Source organism: Neolamprologus brichardi, chromosome 15 (assembly GCF_056152115.1).
Source record: "Neolamprologus brichardi isolate AB-2024 chromosome 15, ASM5615211v1, whole genome shotgun sequence".
Taxonomy (NCBI): domain Eukaryota; kingdom Metazoa; phylum Chordata; class Actinopteri; order Cichliformes; family Cichlidae; genus Neolamprologus; species Neolamprologus brichardi.
The window spans coordinates 38,285,723-38,311,033 of NC_142118.1; the positions used below are offsets into that span (position 1 = coordinate 38,285,723).

Sequence of the window (25,311 nt, forward strand, 5' to 3'; positions counted from 1 at the left end):
GCATGGCAGTATTTCAGTCCAACCTCCTCAAAGTTTGACACCCGGCAAGTTTCAGGGGGAAAGTTTTCAAAAGCTCGATCAGTTAGCCAACTAATCTTCTGAGTAACTGGTAGAAGAAAAAGTTAAATAATCAACTGTAAACGTTAAGATTTCTGATGTGTCTGTGCGTTTCCACTGCTGCAGCTCACAGCAGGTGAGATCGTTTTGCAATAGTTTCAACTCTAAACACAGAAACCCTCAAAGAAGATGCTGCTGTCAGCAAAAATGGAAGTTTCTGCATTTAATGTTAAACATCTCCATAAATGATGTTTAAGGAGAGAAGTTTGTCTGTGATGTTCTTAGTGTGAGCAGGAAGTGCTCAGCCTCCTCCTGGAGGCTTTCTGCTCAGAAGTAGCCGTACGTACTGCTGTGGGCCTGGCTTCAGTAACTGGGGAAATATTTCTGTGAAGGAAACCTTGGCGTGCACATATAGCACGCCTTCCTTCAGTAAGTCCAACTGTTGGAACAACTGAGTGTTTTGGTTTTTCTCTACTGTAGAGAGAAGTGGACCAGTGGGAAACCCGGGTCAGAGGTCAAACACAGGATCTGCAGGCAGGCGTGTTTGTTCCTGTGCTACGAAACAGTGGAGGGTAATAAATCATCTTATCGGTGAAATTTAAGAGAACGTTTTGGACAATGCTGGTCGTTCTAACGAACTCAGACGTCAGAAACTGTAAATGCGAGCGTGTAAAAAGTTGCCGACCTGTTACTTGCCGGGCTCAGTATCACAGGCACTAATGGTAAAGAAATGAAATAAAGCTGAGAGTTTGCTTTAAGCTTAGATCAACACTAAGGTGACGGAAATGTTTAGATTGAAAACCTCATTTTTTTAAATTGACATCTTTGTGTCAAAATGCTACTTGACTGATGTGTTTTGTTGTATTGCTTCCTTCTGATGCTGCCAGGCTGGGACTCAGCCCGTCTGTGGACTTGTGTGGAAAAAAGTGAATGAAACAACACTGCAGTTCCCTCGACTTACAGACAGGAGAGTAGAAAAGAAACAGTCCAAAGCGGGTCCTGAAGGAAACATCTGGAGCTACACTCTCTCTGCGGCTAGCTGCTAAGTTAAGGTACAGTGAGCACAGTTCAGTCTGTCAGTGCTGCTGGTGAGTGGCTGGGCAGACAGGAAGTGGCCGTTACTCCATGATGGCTCTGTAGATCACAGGCTCGATGTAGTCCCCCCTGTAACGGGAGTTGATTACTCGCTGTCTCTTTGACTCCTGAATGATTTCCTTCTCCTCGAAGATCCCGTCGAACCTCATGTCCGATGCTTTCGACTGTAAAGAGATGGTACGTCACTGAAAGCTTCTTTATTTGAACTGAAAGGAAAACTGAACGGGACGGGAGAACGTACCAGTCTGGTTTTAACTCTCTTGGGGAGTTCTTCATCCAGACTGTAGACGTCGTCTCTCTTGGCTGTTAGTTGTGATCCGTCCTCAAATTCCACCTGCAGTCCAGAAACATTGAGTCAGGACACAAACAGATAACATTCAGCTTGTTGAACGTCTTTGCAATCTGCTGCTGATTTACTAGAAGTTTCCAGGAACATCCAGAAGACGACTGAACGTGCAGCCTTTAAATTTGGGCTTTAACTCTTTAAGACCGACCATAGAACCAAGTCCGCCAGAGCTTATATTATATGTTTACATGCTGTGGAGCCATTTTTGGGAGCATTTCAAGTTGCTATACATCAATACAACCATTACAGCCCAGATTTTAATAATATGTCTGCATTAAGTGCATAGTAATTACATAAATTGCAAAAAAGTGCAATAAACTACAAAAAAATTGAAAATCGTTTTTGCTTTTTTAACATATATTTCTAGTTAGAGAAATTTAAGAGGCTTATCCCTCAAAACTGTAAATACAAAAAAGTTGCACAAAATAGTTTCCCACCACAGGAAATTTATTTTGAGTGTCTTCATAGTTTTATTTTTGAAATACACCAATTTTTATACACTGCAGGAAAAACGAAAATAAATATTATGATTCAAATTTGCAAAAAAGCAGCATATGCATCAAAATAAACTATTTCCAGCAGTGCAATATGAGTCCTAAGCATCCCAGAAACCACACAGAAAGTCATAAAGTCAAACATAACTTTTAAAAACACCAGTATAGGCTCATGAGGCCCTGATGGTAAAAAAAAAAAACTACATTTCCGCGAAAATGATGTCACTTCCGGTTTCGGGCAGGTCATGGCGGACATGCGATAGTTCGCGCTGATGGACGTAGGAAGTGTTACAAACAGCTGATCGGATCGGCAAAGCGTGTTTCTGGAATATTATGTTTTTGTTGCTGCAAGTGCTTTTTATGCAGTTTTTGCAAAGCTGTATGTGGAAGGAAACTGTGACCGAGGACAAGCTGATGGCATAAGATGTAAGTACAACTCCTCCGGTTTCATATGCAAAAAAAATTATTGCGCTAGCTCACGTGGTTGCAGAGCTACCGGGATTTAAAAATAGTTACGCAAAACAGAGCGTGCTGCTCTGACCGGCTTTAAAGGGTTAAAGCTGAGCAGGTGACTCATTTTATGTGAAGCTGTAAAGCGTTTTGATTTCTTACTACACGTCCAACATACTCTGAAAATATTCCCCAATCCAGCCAGAAATACGAGGCATGAAGGAGATGTGCTCGTCCTGGTTCTCGCCTGCGTTACCGTCTCTGCTGTTACGCTGCAGTTTTTTCTTTACATGATTAAAAACTGGAGAAAGAAGAAAAAACATCTTACCAGGTACATTTGAATGACGTGAGCTGCCACAAACTTGGCCCCGTACACCAGGCCGTCCGTCCATCTCACCTGAACCACCTCCCCCTGCGGCGGTGGTCCGAGCTGAGCGCAGTCTCGGTTCTAACAGGCGAAAAACAAACGAAGTTCAAAGAAACGTGAAAGAATATCTGATGCAACCTGACATGAAATATGGCAGCGTCAGCTGTTCTCATGCTCGGGTCAAGTGTGAAGCACTAAATGATGTTTGGATTACTTATAATCAGGAACTGCTGAGTAAAATGACTGTTTTGGTCAAAGGTGTGGCGGCTTTAAGGCGAGCACGGGTGGATGAACGTCTGCAGGGTCGAGCTGTGAAAATATCCCAAATATAGTGCCGGGTTAAACCGCTGCTGTCTGCTGCAGAGAAACTCACACTGTGGATAATTCAGGGTGTCGACACAGTCTGCTTCATATTCACGGCCTCATACCAGCTTCACAGTTTAACGAGTGGTTGTTGTTCCACAGGCCAACCAGGAGGCTGCCCAGCATCTTCATCATCATCTTCATGACCACACCACTGTATTACAACATTTCTGAATTTAAGGGTTTTTTTACGTTAACTTCCTTTAAACAGTTTTAGCTTAGCCGGTTTTAAGCTACAACTGTTAGCTAATCTCTCCGACTCACTGTTTTTGACACTGGGATGTTCCTGCCAACTAACTGCTGCACAAAGTCGACATCTTTGCTTGTTTTCAAGGATGCACAATATATGGACACTGGGTCCTTTTGCCACATGCAACTGGCCTTTACAAACAACTGTGAACGAGCTAACAGCTCACTGGCTCTGAGCGCGGTACAGTCATGGGACGCCATTGCTGCAGCAGGTCAGGTTGTGAAGAGGGCGGTTCAGCCTCCATTCTGTGTGGTCTCCTTTACTAAAGATCTGAGATGTTTAACCACTTTGTGTTCTTTGTAAAATGAAAAGATGTAGACGGTAGTGGGACGTACCACGATGTCCTCGGGGAAAAGGTTATCGCTAAAAGAACCATCATCAAAGTTGACCTCATAGAACGTCTCTTTGGACAGCTGCACCACGTCACACTGGTAGTAGCGCCCGTTCTTGTGCTTGCATATGACCTTCTGTCCCACGGTCAGCTCGTGCATGGCTGCCTTATTGCGCTGTCAAAGGGGAAAAGTATTTTTATTTCTGCGACTGCAAACGGCTTCATCAATCTGATGTTTGGGGAAGTTTGGGATATAAAATAACGTTTGTTTTTACCTCAATCTGAGCGGGACCTTTGTGTCGACAGCAGGTAACGTGAACCACAAACGGCCATTCGTCTGGCTGCATCAGCACCCCGGCGGCCTGTGCACAGGTGGGGTGATAGGCGGTGGGGCAGCGCCCGTGAGAGCACTGCACGCAACAGCCAGACGCCTTCTTCATCCGCTTCTTACAGTAGTAACATTTCTGTTTGAAGTGAAAGAAAATTAGTTTCAGTCTATGAAATTATTTTTTATTAACAAAACTTCAAGCAGCAAACTCCTCATACCAAGAACTAAATCTACCTGGGAACTCATCTCTATCTCTTCTCTCTTCTTCACACATTTCATTTCAAACATATGAACAGTTACGGCCACATCAGGGACACTGTCGCGTCACTACAAGCTGCCTTGTAGTTGGTATTTAACAGCAGGAACTGTCTGCACGGACGCCATAAAGCATCTTGGTTCACATAATATCCTAAAATCAGTAAATTGGTGATAACAAAGCGACACTGAAGTGACCAGATCAAGCACCAGAGGCAGGCAGTTTAGACTGCGTCCTGGCCGACGCCACCGACACCCGCGACCCTCGACTGTGTGGGAGTGCACCCAGAGTGAGACCAGCCAGCCTGTCTTTGCACCTGTACCCACTCCTTGGGTGGGGCCCGACCCTGTTCCTTCTCCCCGAAGGAGGGTAGCCAAGCCACCTCCACCCCCTACCCAGCTGGGGCCAGAGGACGAGGCGCACGAGGGACCTCACCCGCCGGAGATGGAGGTCGGGGCGTGCGAGGGTCCTGCTAAGCCTGAAGTCGGCATGCTGGCCAGACCGGCCTCCCCTCCACCAGAGGCCTGCCCACCAGCCGCACCGCCACCTCCGGACCCACCTGAACTGACACCTCCCTGTCGCTGGGCCAGAGTCCGGACGCACCTGAGCGTCAGCCGCGATCACACCTCGCCAGCTTAAAGTCTGTACTGGGTCCTGAAATGCTTCTAATCACAATCTGCAGCAGACGACTACATAAAGAAACCCGTGTCACACTTTTTAGTGTCATCTCTCCAGAACAACAGAGTTTCTTCTAAAGAGACACAACTAATGATGAACTGATGTCATTAGTGTAGAGGAAGAGTTAAACATCCTGTGAGCTACACGAGCACTGCAGATTTCAGCTTCTCTCTGTTCGTGACAGTTATTTGTACGAGCTGGCATCTTTGTTTTGTTCGCGTTGTTTGTTTGGAAGCTGCACTTTCACTCTAAGCAGCTTTCAGACTCTAATTTCCTTCTTCATAAAAACGTGAACTTACCAGTTTGAATCTCTGCAGTGGGATCCCACTCAAGTCCACAGGACTTCTTTCTGTGATGTTGACAAAGCGTGCCTCCAGCACAGCAACCGCACACAGCACGTGGACCCACCTGCAACACATAAACACCCCCCACAAAGAGGTCACACCTGACCACAGGCAGCATCGATGTGATGTTGTTTGTCTTCCTCGTCTGTTTTTATGGTTCTAATTATCTGAGCAAAGATGCAGCAAAATGAATCAGATGGCAGGGGAGTCAAATTTGTACGCATCATCACACAAAACACTGAAGTCCGTTACTGAATCACACCCACGTTTCCCCACTTACACTTTACTTGCAGGCCGTGATATAATAAGGGCCTCCCGGCACCAAGACAGCAATTCATTTTAATGTTTTAATGTTTTCTTTTTTAAATCACCGTCTCACAGGCCGACAAAATCCCCACCTGACTTACTCAAGAATAATCCTTGAATTTATCTTTCGGTTCCTGCTAACACGCTCTCATCCTTCCAATTTCATGATTTCCTACCACCTGGCTTCTTGGCCAGATCACTATTGTTCAGGCCCTGAATTATATTCAACTTCTTGTGGAGGCAGAGATCTCATGTGGCTGGTAAAAGCTACCTGCTGCATTTTCTCTGACAGGAAGAGAGGAAAATAAAACGAGAGGATTTCTGTTTCTAAGAACAGAATTTAATCTCGAGATGCACCACGTGATCAGATGTGCTCACTTATGTATCTTAAATGACTTACTTGTTATTGTTGGCTTTCTGCAAAGCTCCGCCCCTCAATGAACACAGGCAGCAATTCTACAACAAAATAAAAAAAGAGCGAGATGATCAAAACGATGAAAATACAGAACATTTGTAGTTAACATCTAACTGTTTAATAAATCAATGTTTAAGGGCCGACATCTATGATGTGGTTGGAAATATCAAACACAATGTTTCTGATCTAAAAGTTTATTCAAACACGTGGGAGGTAAAATTAGGGACCCAACAGGGGTGGGGGGAAAAATGGATACTGTGTAGCATCGTGATCTTTTGTTTGCTAATAATGTATGGATACAGGGACAGCAGAAATCAATATTTTGTTACAAAAAGGTTTTTGTGCTCTGACTTCAGAGCATGTTGATCCTTTTTCTGAGCAAGAATCCTGACATTCCTTCACTGTCCAAATGTGACAGTTTACTTATTTTAATTTAAGACATGTTTTATTTTAATTAAGTTTAAAACTTTTTTATTTAATGTAAAATTATATTTTATTTTAATTTACTTTCAAATTCTTCAGTTGCTGAAGGGGCTGCATAGTTTTCATAAACTGCATAGTTCAGAATAGCTATAATTGTACCAGATGGTTGATTCAGTTAAGTTGGACTAGACTGTAATACAAACCGTTCAGTTTGTCAACAATCAAACTGAAATGAGAGAAAGACTGAGTGTGAGACTTTGATATTAGAGAAAATAAATATTGATAAAGTTTACCTTTATGTACAGAATCTGAATATCGCAAAATATTTTAAAAAATTGCAATAATATCGTATCGTGGGATGTATGGTGATTCCCACCTCTAGGACCCAATGGATCTGTTTAAGTTCCTCACTGTCACATTACAGCTTACGTATTTGTCTTTTACATATTAATGAACATCTGTTACAGTCAAGTCACGTTAAGTTCACACAGTTGTGATGAAGTCAGCCTGCAGTCGTTTCAGGTTCTGTCACAGCTGAGCTCAAGAAAAGGTGCAAACCTGGAAATGACTGCACACACACTTCTTTCTCTCCGTGATGAATCTTTGAAACACTGAATTTATTTTCTAAACTGTGATAAACAAGGCAGTTAATTCAGTGTTTAATCACATGATCAAACATGACAACCACACGTGCAGGCAGAAATATTTCAATCCTGATGAATAAATAACAAATACTCCCTCTGTCTATATATCGTCCCTGCCTGGGGACGGGACGGCAACGGGGAGCCAGGACGACAGGTCAGGGGGAGATATCACCCCACCCCGCTGAAAGCAGTCAAGCTGATTGACTGCTTTATTCGTGTGTGTGTGTGTGTATTGTATTCATAAATAGTAATTAGCAGCCTAATCCTTTCTTCATTCAGTAACCCTGCACTACCAAAGTGTTACAGTATAAATTTAACGGACTCAAAGCAGTCTCTCCTTTGAGTCTCTATTTATAATAATGTGTTTCATGCAGTGGTGCATATCAGTACATTATCAAGATGTGAGCTAATTATAAACTGATGTAACATTTAATGTATCTGATTGTTTCAGGCAAGTAATCTTTTGCTTGTAACCCCGAAGGTATCACATGATCCACCTACAAGCTGTAAAAAGTGACATTTTTTCTTCTCTCTGGTGTGGAAAACACATAACTGTAAAATCATCTCTCACATCTACTAAATTAATATAATTCAACACCCATGATTTGGAATATGGGACTTGTGAAGAAGCAGGGATGGACAGTTCCACTTTTAGAAGCCATCAGGAAACAAATCCCTTGCCTACCAACGGGATTCATGCTAACTTGCACGGCTCGATAAAAAGTAAAAACAGCCACAAGTATTGGCTGACCTCAGTCATGGCGTTGGCCTTGCAGCGTGCACACTTCCACTCCTTGTTCACACTGGCTGGATCGACACCGTAACAGGCTGGAAGATAGAAATGCAAACTTTGAGACGTTAGTGAAACACTGAAGAACTAATAACATGATTAATAACTGATGATATGATAAATGTGTGTATGAAATGTTCTGATTGGTCTTTGCATCGGTTCAAACTCGTAATGAAATGATTACTCAGGAGCGTAAAAGACTTCATATTCTATTTTATTCTTTGAATTTAATTCCTTGTTGTTATTTCTTTCTTTCTCTGGTCATTTAATAAACTCTATTTTGAAACAAAAAGTCTTCTTCTCGCTGAAACATCATTTGTGCGTAGAGTAGTCACACTTAACCCTTTAAGACCTACCATAGAACCAAGTCCGCCAGAGCTTATATTATATGTTTACATGCTGTGGAGCCATTTTTGGGAGCATTTCAAGTTGCTATACATCAATACAACCATTACAGCCCAGATTTTAATAATATGTCTGCATTAAGTGCATAGTAATTACATAAATTGCAAAAAAGTGCAATAAACTACAAAAAAATTGAAAATCGTTTTTGTTTTTTAACATATATTTCTAGTTAGAGAAATTTAAGAGGCTTATCCCTCAAAACTGTAAATACAAAAAAGTTGCACAAAATAGTTTCCCACCACAGGAAATTTATTTTGAGTGTCTTCATAGTTTTATTTTTGAAATACACCAATTTTTATACACTGCAGGAAAAACAAAAATAAATATTATAATGCAAATTTGCAAAAAAGCAGCATATGCATCAAAATAAACTATTTCCAGCAGTGCAATATGAGTCCTAAGCATCCCAGAAACCACACAGAAACTCATAAAGTCAAACATAACTTTTAAAAACACCAGTATAGGCTCATGAGGCCTTGATGGTAAAAAAACCTACATTTTCCGCGAAAATGACGTCACTTCCGGTTTCGGGCAGGTCATGGCGGACATGCAAAAGTTCACGCTGACGTCTATTCCAACATAGGAAGTGTTATGAACAGCTGATCAGATCGGCAAAGCGTGTTTCTGGAATATTATGTTTTTGTTGCTACAAGCGCTTTTTATGCAGTTTTTGCAAAGCTATATGTGGAAGGAAACTGTGACCGAGGACAAGCTGATGGCATAAGATGTAAGTACAACTCCTCCGGTTTCATATGCAAAACAAATTATTGCGCTAGCTCACGTGGTTGCAGAGCTACCAGGATTTAAAAATAGTTAAACAAAACAGAGCGTGCTGCTCTGACCGGCTTTAAAGGGTTAAAGACTCGTTTTAAAGCAGGAAAAGCCTCTGATGAAAACATATGTCAAACAAGGCTAGGTTAGATATAAACTAACACTCCTACTTGCAGAGTGTGTGTGTGTGTGTGTGTGCAGGCGCACATGCGTGTACTGACATGCATGAACTCTCACGCTGCACTGTGAGCAGCTGATGAGGAGACTGGTTCCATCTTCTTCCAGACGAGGAGTGAGCGGCTGCTCTTCACACTCGGCGTCGTCCTCTGTGGTGGTGGTGAAACACATCTCAGGAATCAGAGGTTTGGTTCGCATCCGCTCCCCGGCCACCACCACGTGCGTGTCGATGCTGTTCGCACACTCGGTCTGACAGCAGTCACAACAAACACATGGGGACTCTGTTAAGAGTTGCTGTTTGTCTCTCGAAACACACAATTTACTGCTTTCATCTTCAGCCGCAGAGGTTTAAATGCTCCATAATCTTACGCGCCCTGATTAGCTGTCAAAAATACTATTTTTGGAGTCGCTCCATATTCAAACCTGATTATGATCAATCAAACATCTAAGAAGCAAAACAGTCACACATTAAGGTACAGCGCTAATATTAGCAGACTGGAAACCATTACTGAAGATGTTTGTAGAATGAAAGAAGGGAAATAGTTGAGGAAAAAGGTAAATATAGATGATATGACACGACATTCAGTCTATGAATGTTTGAAGATTTCACAGATGACGGACTTTTGTTTAACATGGAAAATCTGGAGTTCAAGTTTCCACAAACAGCCATAAAGAGGATCAACGCCAAGTACGAGGGTTGGACCGGATGAACATATCAACGACAGGCCTAATTTGGGGGGAAATTAGTTCGTCCATGTTTGAACTTTTGTGTTGTAAACGGGCAAATCAGTCCGTGCATGATTACATCACCCATCAAAAAGTCTGCGCATGCGCGACTGTATCGCCCATCGCCGATTATTGGACTGACGGGTGTCGGTTGGAAAATCTTTACATATGGCCCGACACCACCAAGTACATTCATTGAATTCATGTAGATGCAGTTTGGTAAATGAAGCCGTGAGGCTGGATTTACTTGGACACATTTGTTGGATTAATGAGTGATGTACTCTGATGTATCAGAAGATACAGTCTGTGTCGCTACCCGATCCGTACCGGAAACCCGATTGGTACCCCGCATGCGCGAAAGGTGTCTACATCCGGTTGAAGCATTTTACGATATTTACAGGTCAGAGTATCTGTTAAGATGTTAAGAATAATAAGTATCTCTTAACATGTTTCCAATAATGAAGCATTTCAATATAATGTAGACAAAAACGAAAAATAAAAAGATAGTTACGGATCAGGACTCCCCGATCCTTACTGCACATGTGCAAAGTCGGACCGTACAAATCGGGTCTACCCGATCCGTACCGCGCATGTGCAGGGGTTTTCTTCTTCTTCTGTTATTTTAATGGCAGTTTACTCCCCAGTGTATGAGGATACTGCCACCTGCTGACTGAGCGAATGAACCCTATTGTAAACTGAATTGGCGTCATTACAAACGTGTGTTAAATTTGATTTAGTGATAGTCGAGTGTTTATGCTTGTCTGTGAGGAGAGGATTGACTGGAATAGTGATGATGATGTCCGCTATCACTGTCAGTTGTCAGTAAACACTTAATCTGGCTGCTGAATCTTCACGTGACATATTACAAAGTCTGTATTATTAAGTCTGTAATTAGGCGCCATTCTTCTTATTTTACGGCGCTGTTGTTCAATCGGGGAACGCTCTCCGTTGAGGAGAAAAGCATAAATTTGTTTGTATACGGATTATCCATTGTTTAAATGTCCCGGTAGTCGAAAAGGAGGCAGAGCTGCTGAGAAATGCTAGGAGCTAACTGGGCGCTAACCGTATCATTCAAATATACTGAATGTTGCAATGTTGGCAAAGAGAGGAAGTGACGTAAGATTTGCGCATGCGGGGTACCGATCGGGTTTCCGGTACGGATCGGGTAGCGACAGTCTGGACCAATTAAAACCGTGTAAACTTCCCATGATGCAACTGTTCTCATAAAAATCCCTTTTAGCAAAGCTCACCTGTATTTTTGTATGATATCGTTGGCTTATCTTACCAAAGAACACTATATTACTTGCATATTCAGATGCTGCGGGGGCCTGTACCATATCTGGTTTTGTCTTGGAGGACTGGTGAGGAGCAGGTCTTACCTGGTGGTACGTGTGGAAGAGCGAACAGATGGAGCAGTATGGAGGTTTGGAGCCGATTCGCTGGTTGTACTCCCTCTCTTTCTTCAGGTTGGGTGGCCTGCTTTGCCACAGGTGAGCCAGAGGCTTGGCCCAGCCCTCACCCTCCACACCCCCTGCCTCCACTGGGGGCGGCTCTTCTGGAGTCTCTGAGGCACAAAAAGCAAAGACAACACATTTAGCTAACACAGCATTAGGAATGAGGCCTGGTTTGTTTAGTTTCACTAATCTAATTCTGTTATTGGCTTTGAAGTCAAGGGTGGCTTAATTACCTCTCAAATATAAATTACATGCAGATAATGGGAAGTGTTCAGACACACCTTCATCACTCATGCCGTCTTTTATGAGTGGATGGTGTCCTGGAAGCTGCCCAAGGTCAGTCTCAAACTCTCGAACTCCTGCCATCGCTTTTGCCATCTGCTGGAGAGAAACAGCATTTTCAAAAGGCCACACAGCAGTTGATCATGTTTGCACCATATATGCATCATTCTCCTCCAGAGGCCTGCGCCTGTGTTTTTCCTACAATAATATCTCAGCATGAAAGTAAAAAAGGCTTACACACCACTAGATGACTAGACTGGGCTGCACCAGAACCCTTAGTTAGCGATGGCATAGTTAAAGTAATGCAGTTATTCAATGTTCAAAGTTGTGGAAAGTAGCAAAGAGTGTTGATGACTGCATGTGTGCATCTGGACAAACACACGAACCAAAGACTGGAGAAAATGTTTTAACAGTACAAAGATCACATGTTGGAATGACAAGGCCAGAAAAGTGCAAAAACTATAGCAGTGGGTAACTTACAATGTTAAATATATGTCCACTCACTGCTTTGCCAACATGACAGTTGTCCTCCTCAGTGTCATGGTCGCTGTCCTCACTCTTCTTCTCCTCTCTGGACAGCACATCTCCGTCGCCGTAGTCTCCTTTGGCGTAGCTGTGGACGTGCAGGACGTCTGCGGGACTCAGCGTCCTCTGAAACACTTTGCTGCAGCTGTTGTCCAGGGGAGGCTCCTCGCTTCCAGCGGTCTCCTCAGCGCCCAGAGACACCACCTGGTTCTCAGTGGGCTCGGGAGGAAAGAGCTCCAAAGCCACCACGCAGTTCTTCTCTTTTTTCAGCGGACTTCGTCTGTTTGAAGTTTTCTTGGCGTTGGCTTTGGGCTGAGCTTTAGGCTGGGGTTTGGTCCCTTTCTCCTTCTTCACCTCCTTGACTTTCACTGTGTCTGGAAGAGATTCATTGAGATACACAGACAGGACATGGGTTCAGTGTGCCACAGAGTCTTTATTAATCTTCACTTTATGTCACATACTGACCTAAAATAAATGTCAACGTTTTAGCCCAAAATCAACTCTGAGCCTTTTGTGAGCTCGTCTGTGTTTCATGTTCCTCTAAACATTCAGTCCATTTATACTGAACCATCAAAGCGTAGGTACTTTAGTGCGCTGGACAGGTAGCATGTGACCACATTCATGTGACTTTTGATATGCAGCTACTACTTCAGCTGCATGTAGTTCGACCTTTAAAGGACTTTCATGGATTCTGTGGGGCTAAATCAGTGATGAGTCGGTCATTACATTAAAAAAAGCTTCAGACCATCAGGCGCATCAATCACTTGAGTGTTGATTTGTGTAAAACTATCTGTTTTCTCTATTTTATTTGCAATGCATCAAAGCATGCCCGACTCGGCAAAGAAAACAAATAACAAAAAAACCAACAAAAAAAAATCTTGCTCCGTGTGAAGCAATGTTCCCTCTGAGCTGCACACGTGCGCACTGCTGGCACGTCTCTGCACACACACAAAAAAAAAATCTAACCTGAATTAAAATGAAAACTTCAACGATTCTGTTTTGCAGTGTGAGTCAGTGACTGGCTGCTCCCGTATGGGATCAGAACGATGCCACGATCCCAAAGTCCAGCCAATGATGCGATTCACATTCGTATATACGCAGCTAATCAACGTTGACAGGCTATGACAGCATCCTTATGTGCCGACACCGGTGTTTTAGCAAAGCGGCTGATGTGGAGTGAAGCCACGTTAATGACAACGTGAACAACCATTGGAGATGTGAGCAGGACAGACGGAACAACTGACGGGAAAAGTGTGGACTTTATACCAGTTTTTAAATTGTGTTGATCGTAAAACCAGAGTTATGATAAAATATCTTCAGTGTTTGTTTTTCTTCCTGAATACTGTCGTTGTTTATATTTACTGCGGGAAGAAACGGGAAAAACTGCGTTTTATAAGGAAAACGCTCGAAAGCCTGTGAGCAATAAACCCCAGCCTTTCCTATTGGTCGAAAAATGTATCATGTGGACCAATCAAAAAATGATGTGGCAACATGGCATCTAGTTGTTTAGGGGGGGGAAGTTTTAGGAGTGACGGCGTGTTTGAGATGTGAGAGATTTGCGACGTTTAGCACAAATCTTGTGTAGTTAGTGTGTAGTTAGTGTGTACTTAGTGTGTACTTAGTGTGTACTTAGTGTGTACTTAGTGTGTACTTAGTGTGTACTTAGTGTGTAGTGTAGTCAATAGTGTTGTTGTGTGTCAGAACAATGAGGCGACTGCTGAGTGTTACAGGTGTTACAGCAGTGACACATCTGCTGCTGTCAGGCCTGCAGGTATCAGGCTGTTGTTCTCCTTCATCTCATAGTGGACACAAATTATTTTTGGAGTGACACAAATAATTTGTGTGGCATCAGATTTGATGCAGAACAGCTGATTGTTCTGTAAATAGTTTGAAATGTTTATTTAAAAACACCTCGGCTGCATTTTTAGTTAAACAGCTGCAAAAACTTTGTTGCATAAGTTACTTTTTTGAAGAAGTAACTATATCATTAATTACCCAACATTGGTCATTATTTACTGTATTTTGCAGACAGAGTTACAGACTCTCTCCCAGACCACAGACTCATAATACAAGTCAGAGTTTTATAAAAAAATAAATAAATAAAGTTGTGTTTTCAAAACTGGAGTTCAAGTTATTTTTACTTCCAACGGTGTTAATATGCTGCACAGGTCATGAACAAGATTGTTTTTAATTTTCATTGTCAGTGGGCTGAAGCAGTTAATTAAAAGTAGTCTAACATAAACGCTGTAATTTGATTATTTTAATAAACATGTAACTTGGATGCTGGTGTGACCACAGTGCACACGTCTGCTGTTGCTCACAGTGGTCCAAAGGACACTCAGGGAGTCTGTGTGTTCGAGGGAACATTGGTGTGAAGTGTGAGGTACCTTTTTCTGCCTTGCTGGTCACTTTAGTTGGAGACTCCTTACGTGACAGCTTGGCCTTCTTTGGCTCCACTTCCAACTCCTTTGGCTCCACCTCCACCTCCTTTGGCTCCACCTCCACCTCCTTTGGCTCCACCTCCACCACTGGCAGCTCCGGTTTGACATCTTCAGAGGCTTTGACAGCTTCAAGCTGACGTTTAGTCCCAGTTTGAGGCTCTGGACTGATACGTGGGAGAGCAAATCGAAGACGTGTTGGACAGGACTCAAAACTAAACCGTTTCTCAAAGACTGCCGAGAACAAACAAACAACTCCGAGTGAGGCTGACATGTGAGAGCAACTCACAGCATCTGTCACAGACTGTGCTCAATCACAGAGTCTAAAGAGATCTGTGTCAGTGCTGCTCCTCTGAGTGGAGACAGAAACAGTCTGAAGCTGCAAACTTTAAGCTGAGAACATCTGCAAATCTGCAGGGACTCAAATTTTCATCTTTATGGTGGATGCATGTTTTAATTCAACTAATTAGCTTTAGCTGATTATTGTTATTAATGTTATTGTACTTAAAATTGGGTAAAGATTTTATGAGCATTTAACAATGATTTATTACGACCGGTTCACGTCCGTATCAGAAAACTGTGAATACAGGAGCAGTGGGTTAGTAGTGACTATAACCAGACCTTTTGTCCTCCTGGACAGGAGTGTTGGGCTCCTCGGATGGCACCTCAGCGGGACTCTCCTTTGCAGGTTCGATCTTTTTGTCTTCTTTCAGAAACTCGGCGGCCTCTGGCGTGGGCTTGGAGTGGTCGATGGGAGCGTTGTCTTTCCCCGCCTTCCACAGCTTGTAACGTTCAGGTTGAAACTTGCGTACAAACACGTCCATGGAGATCTTCACCATGTCCTGCCGGCATGAACACTGAGAGGAAAACACTCTTTTCACACACTACGAAGTTGATAAGAATTCACGTCACTTTAAATAAACTAGCTGTGGATTTATACTCAGCGCTGTTCAAACGTCTTTATGTACCAGCGTTGCTTGTTTGCCGTAATCGATCCATCGCTGAGTGGCAAAATTCGTTGACTCGGCGCAGTTGAAGCCGTGGTTGAAACCAGCGTGATAACCAAACGGGAACGTCACGATGAACTGCCCGGCCTCCTGAGTGACCTGAGTCGAGAACAACACAGATCAGTATAAGACAAATGTTTTATTTTGAAAGCATCCACTCATTTCCTCTCTGATCATTATCACTACTTAATCATGACGTTTTTCTCTGCTTATCTGTTCATCACCATTTAGTGTTGCATGTAAGACAACGCAGAATAAATAAAAGGTTACCTTTTCAAATGGGATGCCATATTTTTTCAGGATGAACGGTGAAATTAAAGTCATCTTGTGGCGCAGGAAGGCTTCGCAGCCCTGGACGTTACCTGGAAAGAAACCTGGAAACACAGGATCTCATCAGCAGTGGTGCAGTTGGGCCTCTTTGGCTCTTTTTACTTAAATGGATTTTGTGTAAAACAGTTACGTAAACATCACTGCCGTTATAGTCTCTGGGGTACTTTCTGAGTACACTGGACTTCCCCTTTCATACATCTACACATAATAAGGTGTGGAGCCATTTTTGGGAGCATTTCAAGTTGATATACATCAATACAACCATTATAGCCCAAATTTGAATAATATGTCTGCATTAAGTGCATAGTAATTACATAAATTGCAAAAAAGTGCAATAAACTACAAAAAAATTGAAAATCGTTTGTTTTTTTAACATATATTTCTAGTTAGAGAAATTTAAGAGGCTTATCCCTCAAAACTGTAAATACAAAAAAGTTGCACAAAATAGTTTCCCACCACAGGAAATTTATTTTGAGTGTCTTCATAGTTTTATTTTTGAAATACACCAATTTTTATATACTGCAGGAAAAACGAAAATAAATATTATAGTGCAAATTTGCAAAAAAGCAGCATATGCATCAAAATAAACTATTTCCAGCAGTGCAATATGAGTCCTAAGCATCCCAGAAACCACACAGAAAGTCATAAAGTCAAACATAACTTTTAAAAACACCAGTATAGGCTCATGAGGCCCTGATGGTAAAAAACTACATTTCCACAAAAATGACGTCACTTCCGGTTTCGGGCAGGTCATGGCGGACATGCGATAGTTCGCACTGATGGACGTAGGAAGTGTTATGAACAGCTGATCAGATCGGCAAAGTGTGTTTCTGGAATATTATGTTTTTGTTGCTGCAAGTGCTTTTTATGCAGTTTTTGCAAAGTTATATGTGGAAGGAAACTGTGACCGAGGACAAGCTGATGGCATAAGATGTAAGTACAACTCCTCCGGTTTCATATGCAAAAAAAATTATTGCGCTAGCTCACGTGGTTGCAGAGCTACCGGGATTTAAAAATAGTTGCGCAAAGCGTGCTGCTCTGACCGGTTTTAAAGGGTTAAAGACAAAAATAAGGGTTCTGTCACCTACCCTTGGCGAGCCTTTCCAGACGTTTCCCTTGCTCTGGTGGGACGACATACCTAAGAAGTAACAAACGTACAGAGATACTGAAAAAGGTGATTGTGACGTTTACATCAGAGTCAAAAATGCTCCAATCTGTGGATGAGATCTCTGCTTTAATAACTACATAAACAGAAACAATAACTGAATGTTTTCAACAGTAAACAAACAAACAAAGACATTTTTAAAGGATTTTTCTAAACTGTTTTGTAAACTGGCTGCTTTGGCAAACAGACTCTTCTGCTAAATACAAAAACTAGACATGTGTTAATATTCCTTCGTTCAAACAAAGGTGAGCTTCGTCAGTGACCCTACCAGGACTTTGGCTCTCCAAAGTGCAGGTAGTTGATGCTATATAGATCCATGTCTTCTGTGTGCCACGCAAAGGCGCTCTTCCACATCCCAAAGTACAGGTACGGCGTGTTGACACCCTTGATCTTGATGCCACTCTCATTCTCCACAATGTCCAGGATAGTGTTGAGACGACCGATGTTCCATTCAGTCACATCCTGCAGAGGAAGGATTCACACAGGCTGCAAGTCAGGACGACTAACTGTATGTGTGAAACTGATTTACCTAACTGATCAGGAAAACTAAGGAAGGAAAGATTTTTGAGTTTGTGAACATAAAAGTCTCTTTTTTAATCTATCTATGAGAACAACTGCATCCCAATTTATCAATTTAGTAGTCCAGCTAGTAACAAGCTAGCTCCAGTGTATAATATGTGGTTGTATTTTCCCATCAGTTTGCCTCAATTTTATCCACATGTTCCTCCACAGATTCTCTCTTTCCATGAGAGATTACAATTCGTTGGAGCCCAGCTGGGAACGGTAATCTTTCTGATCTTGGAGTGCCAGACTAGTCCGAATCTGCAACAGGTAGAGCTGCTTCATTTGCTCTGAGCTCACCGAGGCTGCACAACAGAACAGAGACGCTGAACTTGAAGATATGCGCCGGAAGAGAGGTTCTCTGAGAGCCAGCCGATTCTATCGCTCAACAATTTATCACAAACACTCAGGTAACAACACTGGCACAGGAGGAGTGTGTAAACGACATTTTTTAACAACCCCACTTGTCTACCACAAACAGAATCCAAATCTGTGAGTATTTTTTTAAAGATATATATAAGTTCCATGTATGCAGCCTATCACCACTCACTGGATCATATAGCGTTCCACTGACATCAGCACCGTAAAGTGGAGGGTTAAAGGTCAGGTTCTTCCAAAACTTCCTCTCCAGCTCGTCAAAATCCACGTATCGTGGGCTGCAGAATCTACAGAGAGAGATTGTCAGATATTCAGAGAAGACTGAGCAGCGGTCACAGTCGCTGAAACCCATTCATGCAAAGTTTCATTGAGTAAACTGACTTGTCCATGTTGGAGGTCTTGCGGAAATCATGGACAGTCATGGGCTTCTTTTGGATGTTGTACTGTGTGAATAGTCCCGACTGGCCGGTAACCACCTGCTGGATGGGAGCGGGAATCACCAGGTCATCGATATCATCATAAGTCTTTCTGGGTTTCCAGCCTTTAGGAGGAATAACCTGCAAGGAGCACAGATGAGAGAAACTCAGGGCAACAGCAGAAGGAAAACAGTGAATCACACTAAATTTCTCACCTTTTTACATATTATCATTGATATTATTATTATTTAAAATACATTTATCTTCCTGTCTTTGTGAAGACAGATACCACTCTGTGTATGTAAAGATGACACAGGAAGTACGGCTATGAATCAGTGCACAAGTTATGTTATTTTAATGAGTGACTTTACAGGCGTGTTAGCTTTAAATAACAGCACAGGAGTCTCAGACTCCTCTTAGATCTGCCTCTTCAGAACATTTATACGTCAACACAAATGTTATAAGCGACTATTTAAAGTAACTAAAAGGATGATAAACTCTGAATATGTCAACGTTGAACACAATCAGTTAACCTAACTTCCTGTTAGGTTCATGTTTTCACACTAAGAGCAAACTTTCAGATGTGATCCTCTAAACACTAATGAACAGGAAACGACGACTTCTGACTTTGTGTGTTTGGTTCAAAAGTCTTAACAGCTGTGGTACAAAGATATATTTGCAGCGTTTTCTCTGCTAAACAAAAAGTGACAAAAAGACAGAAGCCACTTACTTTTGCCATCCCAGCTCTGTGCGCTCCTTGTGACTCCATAAAGGCAATGTAACGTCCAAAGTCCTTGAACTCCTCTTTGGAGGGGGTGAATGTCATTACCCTGCAGCCCACACTTTGGGCTGGCGTGTCTGTGGTCATGTTGGGAGTGTTATTGTGACCTCAACTCTGGAAAACATAAACACGATTATGTCCGTTTGCCTGACAGTTAAGCATACATTCAGACAATGCAGCACGCTTAGCATCAATGGAGCATCTGTGGGAGCATCCTGGGAAGAACTGACTTGCCTTTAGCTGATGTTGCTCTTTATTAACGTTAGTTACTATGCATTTTTTATCATGTGCTCTACATTCATATACACACAAAATCTGTACAGCCTGTCAGTTAAGTACAGGAAACCATTGAAGCCTCCTCTCTCATATATTCTAACTGAGCTGCCGCAGTGATCACAAACACCACAATCAGTGACATTCACCAGATATCCACCATCCCCACAGGTTCACAGTTCCTCTTCTAAGTCTGTGACCACGTCTGAACCCCTCGGTGCCATTTAACAGACTTAACTGATCATCTCAAACACACTGCCAGGTGATAAAACCAGAACATCATTTTTTTAGTACAAACTTGAAAAAAAACAACAACTTCAACTTAGCAAGTTAAAAAAATCACTCTGTGTCACTTTGGAGCCATTTTCACTTTTACATTACAAAGACTAATGTTATCTATGATAAAACCTAAAACCTGAAATCAGCACACAGGAACAAGGCTGCTCAATTACAGCAAAAAACATAATGATTTTGGTCTATTATTTACAGTGATAAGTCATTAATTTGGCAAATATCCAGTTTTTATGGCCTTTAAAAAAATTGTCTTTGTTTATAGTTGATACCCTTTAACTTTAAAGAAAAGTCAATTAAAAAAAACTATATAAATACATAAAAAAGTCAAGCTCACAGGGACTGATTGTTGCCTGACTAGTGGGTGTTTTGACCACAAAGGCCGTTTTGCAAGAGCAACTGTCAATACCTGCTGGCCCACAGCTTCCACAGTGGGATATCTCTGGGTGCCTAAAAGAGGCCCAGACAGCAGCAGACTCACACACCTCAGGAGAGATGCTTGGTCTCCACACACAGAACTATGTAGAGCTGAAGCTAACAACCAACCAAAATGCTTTCAAATATAAACACACACAAACATTAATGATGCTACAGATCCTTTCTGCAACGTTTACTTCTGAAAATATTGCGTTGACCTGAGGCTGTTTCTGGTCTCATTTTACTATAAAGACAAAACAAAATCTTCAAATGAATATAAAAAAAACGAGTAATCTTATCCTGATTAGCTTGTTTTCATAACTGTTAAAAGCCATAATGATAATTCAAATTAAAATCTCTACACAGGATGTAATAAACCACAATCTCATAGCAGTGCTGGGCACAAGTTTCAACAAAGGCACCACGCCCACACCCAGTAACAATTAGCACTTTGCAGCATTTAAACTAGAAATAAATGCTTATTTCAGACTCTTCGTGATAATTAATTATATCAACAAACACAGTTTCGGACATACCACCAAGAACTATACCAAGCATCACAGCAATAACTTCTGTGATTTTACATTCTTCTGCTTGTGAACATTTTCCTAACTTTATGAAAACTGAAAACGTCTCTCCTCAGTCAAAAGCACTCCCAGCAAAACATCCACCCAGACTGGGACCAGCACATAAACACACGGATCCCAAACACCATCTACAGCCTCGTTTCAGGTTTGTGAATTAAAAAAAAAAACCTTTAACCAAGCCTCCACCTTTAGCAATAACACACAATAAACTATATTTGATTAGTTTATTCTTCAACAGAATAATAACGTAAACTTCCGAAGTAATTAGTTTAACTAATCAATGTGTATCACAAAAATCGATTTCCGATTACACACATACTCAACTTTTAGCTAAAAGCAACACTACACTCTGTCTTAACGGACTTTACTGGAAGACTCGGAGATCCTCTATGATTGGACACAGTCCCGACTCAGTCTTATCTTCGGCATGTGATTGGCTCAGCAGAACGTCACTCACACGTGGTAGCCCACTTACAGCGCATTTCCTCGGAAAAATATTTAGCTAGTCCGCTAGCTAAAATGCTATCTGCAACATAGCTTGTTCTGCCACCCAAGAACTAAAAGTTACGTCAACAAAAAACAAAAACACCATAATGTTCAAAAGTAACCACTAAGTAGCCAACATTTACGGACAGCGCAGATCCTACCATCAAAACTGGTAGAAGTTAATAGCAGAAGTGTGCTGCGGACTCGGAGATCTGACAGCTGCTAACCAACTAGCAAACATGGCTTGTTGCTCACCGTTAGTTTCTCATGCGCAAACTTAGCAGTTATTTCTGCTCGCCTCAAAGTGAGCCGCTTCACAAGTGACAAACTTTAACTTACACACGCTGAAATGAAGGGGAGTTGTTTGCTCTCCGATTACAGGTAACAGAGTTGCAATACGGACAACATCAGTCCGGCTAGAAAAGACTGTCCTCCATTATTACAGTGACGCATGCCCAGTGTGTGTTTGTTTACACAGCGCATATGAAGGCGGGGCTTCCATAGTCTCCCAGCTAATCACAACGCCCTGTGTTTCCAGACCACGCCTCCTGCTGGTCTGAAAACGGACAGCTCAGCTGAAGAAACACCTTTTTTCCAAGTTGAAGAGATTCTGATGTTTTATTTTAATGTCACGGTTGTGAGAGGCCAGCAGCTTTTTTATGTTCATTTTTTCACTTTGGCCTTTGATGGTAAACTGATGAGAACCAGATTGTGAGGCAAGAAGCCACTGGGTAGGCTTCCACTGCTCTGAGATCAGTTACAATCTGTGTTTTGTGTGGAAATAATGAGCTTTGAGCTTTTACATGTATATAAGTGTGACAAATGTAGCAATCAACGTTGAATTGTTAGATGATGGAGCTCATCCTGATCAAGATGCCTTGTGCCAACAGTTATAGACGACAGGTGGTTCCACCGACAAAAAGTACTTGCTGGAGTAATCAAGGAGTCGCATAGTCTATATGCATCCCCAATTGCTGTAGCAAGGGGAAGAAATTGCATAATCAGGATGTATATTGATTACAGACCATTCCAAATAAGTACAAGAACCCATGATGCCTTAGACTCAGTGGTTGGATGCATCAGTGAGCTTGATGAGACAGTGTACCAGGCTGTGGTTGAGAGGAGAATCACTTACAGCTCAATGTGATAAAGATCAAAGAATTGACTGTAGACTTCAGGACCAGGAAACCTGTGACCCCTGTTTCAATCCAGGGGGTCGATGGGGACATCGTCGAGGACTATAAATACCTCGGAGTACACACGTTTAGTGAGAGACTGAGATTACACAAATGCACCACTGAACGACACAGGAAATCATTCCTGCCTGTGGCCATATCCATCTACAACTCCTCTATCTAATGCACAGTACACAGTGTAATAGCTGCACCCTTTTGCACATCCTCCACAGTAAAATAACAAATAGCAAAGCTTTACAGGTTAATGTAAAATATCAATCATAAATATTTCACTTCTGTGATATTCTGTATATTTATAATTGAGTTATTTGTATATATTAGAGCTATTTCTTATATTTTGTTAACTTTGAAATTTGTTCAGTCTCTTACTGTTATTGCCTTGAAGCAACTGTAACCACATAATTTCCATAAGTATTAATAAAGTTTTCTGATTCAGATTTTCAGGAATAAGATTTGAAGGTGTCCACTGACAAGTTCCAAGTTTGTAAAACTGTATCCAAACACATTTGCTTTGTGTCTGCCACCAGCCTAGAAAAATATAAGCAAGAACTTAGTGGCTCCAGCCTACTGATCTTAAGACCCTATCATCCTTCTTGGGTTTCTGTATATGGCTGTTCCTTCTGAATTATCAGTGCTTTATTATCAGTTACTCAGTTTTTGTGCGAGTCTTGACAGATCTGACAAAATGCTGTCTTCCAGCACACCGAGGAAAGCAAACTCCAGCACATAGGACTGTCTATTTTAAGAAATCAGAGCCTTTTGGACATCACACGTGGCCTACGTCCTGGCCTTTGCTGACCCAGACAAGTCCTATATACTGCATGTAAACTGTATCTTGATGCATGCTCAATCGTTGAGGGGACTGATAAGGAATGGGAAGGACAGCTACAGGCAAAAGATGGAGAACCAGCTTCAGCAAAACAACGTTGGTGAAGTCTGGAGAGGCCTCAGAACCATCTCGGGCCACAAACATCAGAACTCTCTGCCTGGGGGGGATGTGAGGTGGGCAAATGAACTGAATCATTTCTTCAACAGATTTGATTCAGCCATGAGGCAGTCTCCAACATCGGCTGCAGACTCACCCACCCCCACTGCTGCTGCTCCACCTCTGACACCTCAGACACTTCACACCTCCTCTCCTCACCCTGCTCACTTCTCCCCACCCACAACAACAGCATCCAATACACATTCAACACAAGGCTCCAGCCTGTCTCTCTCAACCACCCAGGTTAGGAGGGAACTGAGGAGGATTAATGGCAAGAAGGCAGTGGGCCCAGATGGCATCAGCTCGAGGGTCGTCAGGTCCTGCGCGGACCAACTGTGTGGGGTGATGGAGCATCTCTTCAACCTGAGCCTGAGGCTGGGGAGAGTCCCACAGCTCTGGAAAACCTCCTGTGTTGTACCAGTGCCAAAGACTTCACGCCCCAAGGACCTCAACAGCTACAGGCCGGTGGCTCTGACATCCCACCTGATGAAGACCCTGGAGCGGTTGGTCCTGGCTCAGCTTCGGCGCCTGGTAAGCTCACCTACCTACCAGCCTGGCATTGGAGCGGATGATGCCTTCATTCACCTCCTACATCGTTCCCTCGCTCACCTGGAGATCGCTGGAGCACTGTGAGAATCATGTTCTTTGATTTCTCCAGTGCCTTCAACACTATTCTTCCCTCGGTTCTGAAGGACAAGCTGGAGAACTCAGGAGTGGACCATCACCTCACTACCTGGATTTTGGACTACCTCACCGACCGACCACAGTATGTGAGGACTCAGGGCTGCGTGTCGGACAGGGTCGTCTGCAGTACGGGGGCCCCACAGGGAACGGTTCTGGCTCCGTACCTCTTCACCATCTACACTGCAGACTTCTCCCACAACTCCACCGAGTGCTTCCTGCAGAAGTTCTCTGATGACTCTGCAATAGTCGGCCTCATCACTGATGGGGACGACAAGGAGTACAGAGGACTGACTCAGGACTTTGTGGACTGGTGCCAGCTGAACTACCTCCAGATCAACGCCAGTAAACCAAGGAGCTGGTGGTAGACTTCCACAGGCACAAGCATCCTCCACTGCAACCACTGAACATCCAAGGTATGGACATCGAGGCTGTGGACAGCTACAGGTACCTTGGTGTTCATCTGAACAACAGACTGGACTGGACTCATAACTCAGACGCCCTCGACAGGAAAGGGCAGAGCAGGCTGTACCTGCTGCAGAGACTCAGGTCGTTTGGAGTGGAGGGCCCACTCCTGAAGACCTTCTATGACTCTGTGGTGGCCTCTGCTATCTTTTATGGTGTGGTCTGCTGGGGCGGCAGCATCTCTGCTGGGGACAGGAAGAGACTGAACAGGCTGATCCGAAGGGCCAGCTCTGTTCTGCCCTCTGGACCCAGTGGAGGTGGTGACAGGAGAATGGCGGCTAAGCTGTCATCCCTGTTGGACAACATCTCCCAGCCCATGCAGGAGACTCTGACAGCACTGAGCAGCTCCTTCAGTGGCTGCGGCACCCACGGTGTGGGACGGAGAGATTTCGCAGATCTTTCCTCCCCACTGCTGTCAGACTCCACAACAAAGACTTTAACTGATCAAACACATCCACAAATGTGCAATAACACTAATGTGCAATACTCTTTTCTGGCATCGTTGTATTTTTACTCAGTTGTATATAGCATTTGTATTCTATTTTTTCTTATTGTATATTTTATTCTATTTTATTCT

The 25,311-nt window shown here is 42.8% G+C and overlaps 1 protein-coding gene across 2 annotated transcripts; it reads right to left on the bottom strand.

The window, feature by feature from the left end:
• Positions 1-984: 984 nt before the first annotated feature.
• kdm4aa (lysine (K)-specific demethylase 4A, genome duplicate a) lies at positions 985-21,870 on the bottom strand. Of its 2 annotated transcripts, none has more exons than XM_087852868.1 (22): positions 21,747-21,870; positions 19,303-19,467; positions 18,538-18,713; positions 18,329-18,443; positions 17,486-17,679; positions 17,141-17,190; positions 15,993-16,096; positions 15,684-15,821; positions 15,337-15,572; positions 14,665-14,882; positions 12,257-12,651; positions 11,752-11,851; positions 11,396-11,580; positions 9,335-9,539; positions 7,899-7,975; positions 6,066-6,121; positions 5,315-5,423; positions 4,029-4,217; positions 3,758-3,928; positions 2,771-2,890; positions 1,394-1,486; positions 985-1,316 (listed from the first exon to the last, which is right to left on the bottom strand). In XM_087852868.1, exons 2-22 carry the CDS (start codon positions 19,438-19,440, stop codon positions 1,176-1,178), a joined length of 3,210 nt encoding a protein of 1,069 aa, XP_087708994.1. In that variant the 5' UTR covers positions 19,441-19,467; positions 21,747-21,870; the 3' UTR covers positions 985-1,175. The 2 variants fall into 2 exon arrangements, with proteins under 2 accessions (XP_087708994.1, XP_087708993.1); XM_087852867.1 differs by having other exon boundaries at positions 12,233-12,651.
• Positions 21,871-25,311: the final 3,441 nt, after the last annotated feature.